The sequence below is a fragment of the Lichenostomus cassidix genome, chromosome 6 (assembly GCF_008360975.1).
Source record: "Lichenostomus cassidix isolate B80296 chromosome 6, HeHo_3.0, whole genome shotgun sequence".
NCBI classification, from domain to species: domain Eukaryota; kingdom Metazoa; phylum Chordata; class Aves; order Passeriformes; family Meliphagidae; genus Lichenostomus; species Lichenostomus cassidix.
The window spans coordinates 17,801,013-17,813,526 of record NC_139487.1 but is presented as its reverse complement, the minus strand read 5'-3'; the positions used below and the strand labels follow the sequence as shown (position 1 = coordinate 17,813,526).

At 41.3% G+C, this 12,514-nt stretch overlaps 1 protein-coding gene across 2 annotated transcripts in view; it reads right to left on the bottom strand.

Moving 5' to 3' along the window:
• ANTXRL (ANTXR like) overlaps positions 1–12,514 on the bottom strand; it is a 58,641-nt gene that overhangs the window by 27,763 nt on the left and 18,364 nt on the right. For both annotated transcript variants that reach the window (XM_085065347.1, XM_085065346.1), the window contains exons 10-13: positions 7,619–7,717; positions 5,188–5,257; positions 4,016–4,094; positions 421–516 (exon numbers count right to left, since the gene is read on the bottom strand). In XM_085065347.1, the coding sequence (XP_084921473.1) occupies positions 421–516; positions 4,016–4,094; positions 5,188–5,257; positions 7,619–7,717 (344 nt within the window). The remainder of the gene's footprint in view (positions 1–420; positions 517–4,015; positions 4,095–5,187; positions 5,258–7,618; positions 7,718–12,514) is intronic.

The window sequence follows — 12,514 nt, the reverse complement described above, 5'->3', positions numbered from 1 at the left end:
AAAGATATTTACTCAGAATCTGCAGCTCCTCTGAATAGATTAAAGAAACTCCAATCAACAAAACCCAAATAATCCTCTAACTTGTCTTTAGAAAGTACTGTGACAGCTTATGCACACATTAGTAAATCAATTCATATTTTCTGCAGCAAGTTTCAAAGCTGGTCTCAGTCCCTACAGAAATCTGAGTCACATCCATGAGCTTACTTAAACTTCTAATTCAATGTAAGAATCACAAAGGCCTTAAAATAATCAAAAACCCAGACCAGAAGGACTTCAACAAGCATCTTAATTTATTGAATCAGGGCTTTACAAATGGGGCAGCATTTTTCTTAAGCACAGTCAACCACCCACTTCAACACTAACTCTGCTTCGGCAGAGAATAGATGAAACCAGGTCAATAGAATAGAAAACTGTACTTACCACCGTGCAGCAAAGGGGCCAAAACCACCACAGAAGAGCCAGAGCCAGCAGCAGAAAGAGAATCAGAAGAGCAATGAAAAGGATGGTCCCAGTCAGCTGCAAACAAGATGATTATTTCTGAGTTACCTTTGTATGTCTCAACAAGGGCAGGAGTCCTGAAGTTACACATTTAGAGTCAGCTTTCCCTCGCTACAAGGTCTCAGGCAGATTGTGCAGTCAATTGCTATTATCATTAGGGTCACATTAGTATTTGGAGTCACAAAAGCAGGGAAGCATCTCCTCTTTGCAGTATGTATAGGTATAATTTATGTATTAATTTATGGTATGTTTATTGCCCACAAGATTCAAGGAAGTTAAACTTAAAGGTTAAACTTGACCCATTCTGTGCTGACAAGTCCCTTAATACTGTCAGAATGGCATTGCAAACTCCATGACCACAGACTCTCAGGTGTGCAGAGCAACCATTCACTCCTCGAGATGGAGAATATGCAAATACTGATATTCAAAGAATGGGGATGTTGGAGCTCAGACCTTATGGGTAGCTGTCCACATGTCAGTATCACAGAACAGAGCACAACTCGCTCACCACATCAGCTCCCATCAGCTGCCTGTGTTGCCTCTTGTCTCAAACTGCTCACACCACCTTAGCCTGAGTGATTATGCAAACCAGCCAATAATGCTGTTTGTTCTTGGTATGCTTCTTAGGGCTGGTTTGACTATTTTTAATGAGATTTTGTAATCGTTATCTTAAGCATTTCTGATTCTTATCATATTATGATCTCTCTGCAGAGAACAGTGACACTGTGGGAATGGAGAGCTAAGGGTCTACCCCTTCCAAATCGAAGTTAAATTTTCTTTAAAATCACTAGAAACAAAAAAAATCAAGTGTTAACACTTGAGATTAATTTTCCAAAGCAGCTAGGCAATCAAAGAATCACAGCTCTGATTTTTCTGTGTAAATCTTTATGGATCCTTTGCACTTGGAACATTTCATGTCAGTGTACGCAGAAGAGATGTTAATTCTCTATTACTCTGATGACTACAGGAATCAGGTTTTCATATGCTGCTTGCTTCCTGCAGAACATACAGTGCACGTGGCTTTTGGAAAGTAAACACTTGTTGCACATGGACAGTGACATGTGGGAACATGCCCTATCCTTGGACTGTACTGGGTTCTGGAATGATATTAAGAATATATCATTCATATGATAGATGAATGATATATTCTTAATATATCTTTAAGACATATTAAGAATCTGGTGTTTCAGCTGTATTTTTTATACTGGGGAAAGAAGCCTCTTCAATGGTAGGTTTTCAAAATTTGAGAAGAGGTTCAATTCCCCAGCAACACAGGTATCAAGGAACACACAAAACTTAGCAGGAAAATAGAAGAAAGCAGAGCTGGCTAGAGAGGAAGCTGTAAGATTTTTGAAGGATAAGTGGGAGGATAAAGGGAAAGAAAGCAAATTCCAACAGTCATTTCTATATGATATTTCTAGAAGATTTCTATATGAGATTCACCTTATTAAATCTGAAACTAGTTGCTGAATTTCCATGACACCAGAAACTGATGCAAACTCCTTCTTAGAACAAACATTCCCTTCACTGTTCTAAGTGCATTTGTTTGCCCCTCAGATAATGAAAAGGCTGAGGGTGGAAAGTACATGAATTCCCAGTGAAGTCAGTTTGCTAAGAAAAGAGTGAGTAAAAATCAAGCATAACTTTAAGAAGTGTTGCTGCACTCCTTAGAAACAAATCCAAGCACAGTAGCAATGCAGTACCACTGCTACTATTACTCCAAACACACATTACCTCCTTGTTTGGTACTCTTTATTCTCAGGCATCACTTTTCCCGTGCAAACTACACATATAAATTGCTGAGGCATTTGCCTGCAGTAGCTCAGGAGATGCTGGCACCAAGAAGCTAAAGAGTCTTCTTTTAAAGATCTTAATGATACAAAGCACCATAGTGAAGCTGGACTTTGGCAAGAAAATAGCAGACTTCATGCAGCTGAACAGAAATAAGCACAGGGATCACAGAGAGGCTTTCGGATTATAGTGAAGATACTTACTGTAGAGAAAGGACAGAAGGAGCAGCTGGGGAGGAGAGCTGAGCAGGCCAGCTGAGTGCCACCCACAGAAAAGGAAACAGGAGAGGAAAGGAAATGGAGGGAGTCTAAAACGAGAAGAGTGAAATGCATGAAATTAAGACAAAGTTGGAAACTGAGCTGCCAACCTCCCTGCTTATGGGACATAACAGGAGTGAGACAGTATTTTTGTTTTAGCTGCAAATCAGCCTTCCTGCCTCCTTCACATTCAATCTGCAAGAGGCTGGTCAAAAACTGTCAGATTGACACGACTGCAGATTGGATTCCTCTCTTTATCCTAAGGCTATCAAAAGGAAAAGCTTCCTCCATCCATGCTCTGGCCTTTAGGAACCCCAGTTAGGGTTGAGACTTCAGTCTTCATCAGAAATAGATTACATATGGGTAACTAAATGCACCAGTTAACACTTGTGTTTCACTGCAGACTTGAAAGGTTTTATTGTACCTGAGGTAAAAGAGTGGAATAAAATGTGAAAGTATCAGTCCTCAGTATAGAAAATTTGGAAGAAAGTTTTGGCAAAATACAAATAATTCGGTAAAGAAGCAAACACATCTCTGCTAAATTGAGTCACTGCACCCCAGACTGTTCCAGCAATCTGGTGTGATATTTCCCACCTTCATTGCTGAAAACATCAGAAAATTAGATTTACAAGTTCCAGTTGCCTCTATCTGCATTCCTGCCCTTCTGTTCTCCAGCTGTCAAAATGGCCAACAATGATTACAAACCAATATGACAGCATTTGGCATAGGCTATAAAAGTCCTTTTGACACCAATAACAATAAAACTCAAGTTTGATACAAATTGCTATCAGGTTCTTCACCAGCTTGGTTTAGACCACAAGCACAAGGTCACATATTTAATTACTGTACTTGCTTGCACCAGCTATGGACACTGCCTACTTTTAACCCAAGGCAAGGAAGACAACTGCTTATCTAGGAGAGTGAGTTTCTTAACTTTGCTTATTTGATTCTAAAACTCAGATTTTGATAAAGGGTCACTTCTAGCTGCTCATCCCTGACACACCACTGGGTCTTTTTGACCATGTGATGCAGGACAGTCATCACTGTCCTTTCTCCCTGCAGCCTTTCCAGATACAAGTCCTAACAGTTGTACCCTTTACCTCAGATCCCATCAGGGACCCCAAGGCTCAACAGGGTATTGCTCCCTGATGCTCCTTCCATTGTTTTCTCGTATCTCCTTCTGTTAAGATCCTAGTTTTGGGGATCTCCCTCCTGGGGTAGGAATGAGCAGGGTGCCTTTTATAATAATCTTTTACTCAGAAAATCTATGGTGATCTATCCATCATCAATAACAATTCCATCTTAAGTAGCCCTGGTTATTTTCCCAAGAGCTGCTGGGATCCATTCAGCAGCAGTGATGCAGAAGCTGCAGAGAACTCAAGCTCACTGAAGGAGGCTTTGCCTGAAGAACAACCATCTCTTTCCAGGGTCTCATGGTTCCTCTGTCAAGCCCCATTGGAATCACTTACACAATGTGTGCTGGTGATGCTGACAGAGCTGGAGATGAAGGTTAGCCCGTTGTTCATGCTGACTTGTAGGAAAACCACCCTAGAGCACAAAACAGACACATTTATTTTCAGTGTCATCTTTACACCCACTGTTACCTTTACTCTGTCTCTATTTCAGCCATTGGTTTAGGAGCATGCATGGACAGCATGTTGAGCCAGGGCATTTTCATGGCCTCAGGCACTTATCTACATTTGCCTTCCTGCTTGCCCTTTTTATATTACCTTAGCAGAGCTGGGACATACACTCTTGAGTAAAAAAACCCATCCCACCTGGGACTAGGACAGTGAGCAGACAATTGCAGTACTACTGTAGATACCACAAGAAACTTAAGGATTTTTATTTGTTTAAAGAAAACTTTGTATCAATGAGTCAGAATGTGTTCTTTTGTATCCACGCAAATCCAGAATACCTGCACAGAGGTCAAAAAGGCTAAAAACACTGAAATGCCAGTGAAATTCAAAAAGAATCTGTCCCTATCCATTTTCCAATATCAGAGAAAGGATCTAAGGGAGGAAAAAAAAAACTAAAGGAATAATTAAAATATTATAAAGCCCCATCAAATTAACTGCCTTCACCCACGAATACAAAAGTGGAGGGAGGTGCTCACCCTTAACCCCAGTACAGTATTGAAGCTCCCTCAAGATCACCTAGGGAAAAGGTAGGTGATCTGGCATGTCTCCCAGAAGTCCACAGGATTAAAAAGGCTGAAAAGTATCAACCCTAGACACAGCAGAGCAAAATACAGGAAGCAACACATACAATCGCAGCAAAGGAATTCAGATAAAGCATCTTTTCCCACCAAAATTAAAAGTTTGTCTTCAATTTAATTACATTTTGATCTGAAAAAACAGGATATAGGAAAAGAGAAGGAATCACCATTCTGTGATTCTATGATATAGGGCCATGGTCCAAGGAGACCTTTGCTTGAACTGTGATGAAGACCCAACACTGAGTGAGCTGTGCTGGCTCATACGAGGAAAGGATTTGGCAGAAAGGAGATGGCTGCAATATGACACACACACAAATTTATTAGCTTGACACTTTGGGCAAAATCCTAAGCCTTTGGCTCAGCAATGACATCCTCATCCAGAAATCCACTCTCTCTTGACACATGCTAGAAAGCAATACTTACTGTCCAGCATCTTCTATCACCGGGGCAGGGCAAAGCAGGTAAGTATCATGAACAAAACTCGGCTTTTCATCTGAAAAGAAATTAATATAACTATCAGGGGAAGAAAAAAAATAAACTGTTTCAAGCAGTCCAAGCCCTTCAGAGGTGCTGACACCAATGATGGCCACAGATGAACTCAGTATATTGTCAAGTACCAATACTCCCACAACAGTGCTAATTAAAAAGCCAAGAACTAGAATAACCACTCAGGTTGATGCCAACATGATGCTATCAGGCTACAGATATCACAACTAAGATTTGGAAGTTTATCTCTGTTCCTGAGAGCAGTGATCAGCCATTTGGAATTCAACTTTGAGCAGCATTCATCATGTCTATCTGAAAAGTGCAAGCAACCTCTGCTCACCCTGAATACTCTGATCCCTCCAATTACTCAAGGGTTCAAAAGTTTAGGGTTCAATTTTTGTCCACTCACATCCAAACACACACAGAAGAGAATCCAAGGCTGCATTGTCTGAGCCCAAGAAAAAGGAAGGAGAGAGATTGGGTAGAGCTGAAATAGAAAAATACTGGGGAAAAAAACCCAAACACAAAGCATGGTTAGTCATTTACAGGAAACAGGCAGAGAAGGGCCATGACTGATGCTGCCATGAGCACCTACTCTGTAGTAGCTGCTTCTCCTGGACCCAACCTCCCCCCTGTGGCATCATCATCTGTAAACAAGCCACGTTTATAAGGGTTTGGTGCAGGCAGAGAAAAACACAAGAGCACACCTGCCTTCCCACTTCCTTGAACTCCACTGCTCCAGGAGTCAGCAGTGTTAATCCTTTTGCTTTCAAAAGACATCCAGAAAGCCATGTCCCATGAACAGGAGGCCCAGCAGACATGTCCAGGAACAGGACATGTCCACAGACAGGAGGCCCAGCAGAAATCCTGCAATGGCACTCCACCAAAAGTGTGTCAGCTGGGGCACAAGAGCAGACACATCACTCCAGTGACTACAGCTTAGCTCTGAGTGGCCAGCAAAGCAGCTCTGGTGCCAGCCTGGAGAAAGACTGGGCTACAAGAGTCAAATCCAAGGGAATAATGGGCTGATAAAAGCTGCCATCTTAGTTATACTTTAGAGGCTTCTTTACTCTTTATCTAGGAAAAAAAAATTAAGCAACAGATCTAAGAGTTCTTCCTTCATGCTTCACCCACTTCAAGCACACCTGAGACAGAACTCATTTCCCTGCCTTGGCAGAGATGAGGGCAGGGAAATCAGAGATGTTTTAGGGCCAGCCAGAGGGAAAAAAAGCCAGCCAGCATAGATCAGCATCTCATTACAACATCTGTTGCAAACCTAACCCAAGGAAAACACAACATGGAGTTGGAATGGAATCAGAGTAGCTTCCTGTATGTTTCCAGGCCCAGGTCAACACTCACTGTGTGAAGTCCAGTCAAGGTGCTAGTGGACTGGGGACAAGGAAAAAAAAAAAGCAGAAAGTGTCTAACTGATAAACCACAAAAAACAAATCCTGGTTAAAGCATATCTGTAACATGCAAGGTATATATTACAGATGGCATTTCTGTAAATGCAAGACCACCAGAGCTGATTGACTGCAGCATTGACACAGACAACTAGGGTGGGAAATGAAGGAGCAATTCATGTGTTCCCCCTTGTAAGTGAATTCACTGCTAGGGAAGGCACCAGTCTGGCCACGACAGGGTATGAAAGCCTCTACTGTGCTCAGGCCGCAAGGGGAGCATACATGAAAAAGGAGCAGAGCTCCCCTCCCCACACCCTGCTTCCCCCTGCCAGACACACACAGCTCCTCAGGAATGAGAGAGGACTGCTGAGAAACTGGACATTTCATCTTTTTTTGGCCATTCAGTCCTTTGCCTGGCTGCTGAGACAGCAAACAAAAGACCCTGCTCAGCACAGCAATGACAGGCAGTTTCCATGTTACCCAGCCACTGCAATAGGACCAGCAGTTGGTGTCAGACAGGGACAGTGTGCCTGGGAGGCCTGGCTTTATGGCAATTGTCTCCTGACCCAGTGAATAAAAACCTGGAAACACCACCAAGGGATCAAGATAGCATTATTTCTTTCTACTGGTGATGAACAAGGGAATGGGAGGCAATTCTAATTTTCCATCTTAAAACCTGATCCCCAGTCCTCTCTTGCTGTATGCATCACCCACGTGCACCACTCCAGTGGTGCTAAGGTCACTGTGCAGCAGCATGCCCTGTGCAAGCACCCACAACACAATGCCCACAAGTCACTGCACTGAATAAAGATTAATTTCAAGCTTCTTTTAAGTGTACACCTCTACCCCAGCTCCTTCTCACATCTGCTGCAAGGACTCCCCTTAACATGGATGGCAGTTGGCCTGTGTCCCATGAGATGACACAGCCACAGGGGTCACTGGAATCCACCAGCATGCAAACTTACTGACAGTAAGGCTGTCATTGAGCTTGAAGCTGCAGAGCACCTGGTCGATATTTCTTGCATGATAAAAGCCGTTGCCTCTTACCACAACTTGAAAGGATTCTGTAAATAAAAATACAGAAGATTCAGGAGAAATTATTCAAATACAGCATTTCTGTTCAGAATGACCTCAATTAAAACATGACAATTGCTGTTCTCTGCCTGAAATAAAACATTCACACTGAGACTCTCTCTATTCAGCAGCAATGTCCAAGAATGCTGCTGTGACATTAGTGCTTTGGAGCCTTCTCTTTGTCTAAAGTCAGCTTCCCCCAAGTCTAACACAGAACTGCAATGCCTTAAAGGTGCCACAGTAAAACTAAGTCTGATTTCACTGATGGTATCTCATGGTTCCTCCAAGGCTTTTGGGACAGACACTTTTTCTAGCCACAAGTACCAGTCCTTCTCCCTAATCTTCATGGCAGATGGCACTAGGCTTTCAGCAGCAACTCTGTTCAGGCAGATGCTGACAGACAAAACTCCCAAACCTCCTGTAACTCAGAGAGAAAGCTTTGCCTCTGCTACAAACCCTGTTTGAATAAACAGTGCTCCTTCCCATGCACTGCATCCATGCACAGCCCCACTAAAATCTGTTCTGCATGGGAATATCTGAGGACCCAGGCATCACTGTTTTCTTTGTGCTCTTCCCCCACATCCCTGCCCCAGCAGCTGAAAATACCAGTGGCACCAGGAGAGACCTGCCAAAACTTCTGTTGCTTTAGTCCCGATAGGGAAGGTACCTGTGATTTCTTATGTTATTGTGATAAACAACTCTGATTTGTTCATTCTAGCAGAAGCAGCATCACCAGGTTTGGTTTTTAGCAAACATTCCAATAGCCTTTTTTAATGACAAAGAAGTTTTGCATTTGAGTAAAGCCAGTCTAGGAAGAGTGCTGCCAGAAGTGAGATCCCAACTGCACATGCCCTCCACTTCTGGCACCACTGATCATGTTGCCATTGCTTGGACACCTTGCTAAAGAAAGATGATAAAATTTGAGATCTCACCGAGCAACACCAAAAGCCAAATACGCAAACCCAGCATCAGAATTTGGCCCCTTTTTAATGGGAAGGGTTACACATCCTGGTTCTCATAGAGGGTGGTGGGCATTTCTTTAAACAAATGAAAATAGACTGTAGGCCAGATTCATTTGCTTCTTACTCTGGTAAGAATCTTGAGTTACTCTTAGTCAGATTCATGCCTTGAACCATTGCACATCTAACCCAGCTGATATACTGAGAATTATTCTTGATGAGCATCCCCTATTTTTGCCAGCAAAGCTGAGAGTCATGACCAGCCCTGAGGGCAACTGGGCCTCTGGCCACCCACCAGAACTACCTGCCTGGGACCACACATTGCCAGACTTGCTTGTAGCCAGTCCATGGTACAGGGACTTGAACACCCAGCCAAGATTATAATTTAAAATATAAAATTGAAATGGGGAAAAAAAAGAAGCTTGGTATAACAAAATTGCACTTAAATTTTTCTTCCCCTGCTTCTGAAATAATGGCCTTAAAAGGTAGCAACCACAAAAGCTTAACTAGTGACTTTAAAAAGATGCAGCAAGTAAGAAACTTTCAATACAAGATACCACAGGTAAAAGCTACATCTAAGTTTAGTCTTGTCAAGATAGTTTACCTCTTCTGCCGCTCTTTCCACTGTGACTGCCACTCTGCACAGCCAGCTGTGAACAAGTGATTGGGTAGTAACCTGTCCACCAACCCAAGCTGACAGTACACCAGATTTGCAGGGAAATGTAAACAGCTGGTACTGGGTTTGTTGTTGCAGTTAGAAGCCTGCCCCTCGGTTGCTGTGGAGCATTAACGTGCTCTGGATGATGGTCTGTTGAAATGGCTAATTCCGTTTAATTTTGCGCCCTGGCTCTGGCTGCGTCCTTTTCTTCCTTAGTTACTGTCAGATCATAGATTGCAGCTTTTGACAAGACAGCGAAGGGAAAAAGGTCAGCACTGAACTAACCGGGCGGCGCTGGCAGCGAGATGGTAGGTTGAAGCTGGTGTGCACTGGCTGTGCTGTCGGCTCCGCTTCTCTGACTCTGATGAGAAGCTGACTGCTTGCATCCACACCTGGGAGTTGACGTGGCCACTAGGATGCCACATCCAACAAAACCTTTCAATCACATCTGCGTACCATAAGCATAATCAAAGCAATGATGCTGTCAAACGGGATATGAGGCACCTCTGACTCTGCACTGATAGCCTGTTTACAGGCTGCATGTCTTGGTCACTTTAAATCAGAGGCAACAGGAAGGGCCCAACAACACTGCTCCACATTGGGGACAATGAATTTGCAGGGTCAAAAAGCATTAAACATCAGACAGCTGCCACAATATGACGAGATCATTTTGTAAACGGACTTGCCAGATAGCTTCATCAGGGAAAGCCAGAGTCCCAACTGGAATTGTCAACACATGGAAATTGTTCCATTAGCATTTCACTAAACCTCTGGCAAGTCAAAAATGAAGCCAAGATCACCAGTAATTACCAACGTGGTAGTAACCACAGGAACATTTACAAGGAGTGGCTCAGACCATGCTTTAAGCCCTGAATATAACTTGTTTCTACTGACCCACACAAATCTCTCATGATCTCATACCAAATAGTAAAAATTATTAGCAATGCTAAATAGAGGCTAAACCAGTTATCACCTCCTCACTCAGGTAAGTTTCATACAACAAGTATGGAGGGACACACATTTCAAGGCTGTAAATAGATAAATATCTTTGCTGGAGAATGTGACAATATATTGCAATCTTTCCAAAGGTCTATTACTTTCTGATCATCATTTTGAAATGCAAATTTCTATTATGCATTTTAAAAAACCTCCAAAACCCAAAAAGACAAACAAAAAAATTCCTAACCTAAAAGAAAAGGGGGAGGAATGTTGCATTTCTAGAAAATGTTATGTTCTAGTTTTCAGCCAGTGGGTACATACACCATGCAAGTGCATATGTATTTTGATGTAGGATACAATGGCTATTTATTTTAACAATACGTTATCAGTAAACTATAATAGTAATTACCTAAATTTAAAATGCATGAAAATTCTGACATTACTTCATAGGCTTCACTACCTTATGCATCAAAGTCCAAATGAAGCACATTAAGAAAAAAACCCCCACATTACATAGTGTGTAGCACTATAACTTTCCAGTGAACTCAACTCAAGATCTGGATTCACACTACCATGAAAAAAGTTGTTTCATCCTGGAAGATTCCTTTTAGGAGACAGTGGTGCCGACAGCTATGCAGATGAACCTCCAGCTATGTTGAAGTAAGTGGGATAATAAAGGATAATAAATCTAAGCACAAATGTAAATATCTGTAGCCTCATACTGTAAAAACCTCTTGCAGGAAGTAATTTCAGCTGTGGCTCATGAGATAATATTAAACACTATTACAGGCCTGATTCTTACTGCTAAAGACTTTAATACTTTAAATACAGCAGTATACAAACAGTGTACACCATGTGGAGCTGCAGCTTTGGCTTCCTCCCATTTTCAAGCTCTCTGCTGCTACAAACAAACCTTCAAGCACGTGGAGATTGGGCAGCAATGCTTCACCGTTTTCCAGTCCTTGCTTTGTCAACAGGTACAGAGCAAATGTCAGAATTTAAGTGAAAGAAGCACCAGTACCTTGCTGAATCAGCAGCAACACACAAACCAATTCTGCCCAAGTTGTATTGGTCTTGTTTGAAAGCCACAAAGACAATGAAAAACTTTCACAGATCCAAGTAAGGCAACAATATTGTTTGGGTTTTTAAGGGCAAATTATTTTTAGAGCGTACTTGTGTAATTTTAATCACATTTATCATGAACTTGTTACCTAGCAAGCTTAGCAAAAAATGAAGTGGTTTGAACTCATCATCCTTTGGAAAAATAAAGAAATTTTACTCTTTTTGCTGAAAGATACTGATTTTGTTGAAAGAAATTTTTTTTGAGAATTCATTTTCTCAAATACTCCATAAAATATTTTCCACATTGAAACCCTTTTTTCAAAAGCAAATTCAACTTTCCAATATTCTTAACATTGCTCCAAACAATTGCAAGACTAGTACTGAAATCCCTTCTATTGGAACACACATTTTCATGTAGCTAAATTAATTTTTGTTGAATAGGACAGCTTACAATAAGCTTTACACAGAAAATTGCTTTAAAACTGTGGGTTTTTTAAAATCAACTCCACAATATTTTTAAAAGTAAAATCATTCCTTTAAATTTTCTATAGACAAGATTTTACATCTAGTCCACAATCATATACTTTAGAATAATTCAAGAGATACAAGCATGTTTCATGTTAAATTGAAATATTCAGGGTAAGATCGTATTGTGATCAACATGTGGAAATGAAGAGTGAACAATTTCTCTTCTGTGATACTTACTAGATTTTTCCTGAGTTTCATATTTTATCTGTTTTCAAGTCAGCTTTCATGCATCATTGCCATTTTTTATGTGCTCCTTTTTGCAGTGCAGAAGAAAATGAACACAAGACACTAACACTAGAGCTAAATAACCATGCTGAAAACTGTACCTTCCAGCAAACTTATGGTGTCACTCTTACTCTGCTGCAATAGCCTCTAAAGTACACAAAAACACAGCAAGAGAATTGCTAACATAAACCAGAACAAATCCAAGTTAAATATACTAGACATGAAAGGCATGAAATTATCAACAGCTCCTCTGGGGATCCTTCATGTTTACCATAAAGAATAATGGTTCTTTCAAGTAAGTAAAACATCACCATCTTGGAAAACACAAGCAGTATCTTGGCCTATGCAGCAAATTATATTTGGTTTAATAAACCTTAAATTTCTGTAAATGTTTTGCAAAATCTTGTTCTGACTGC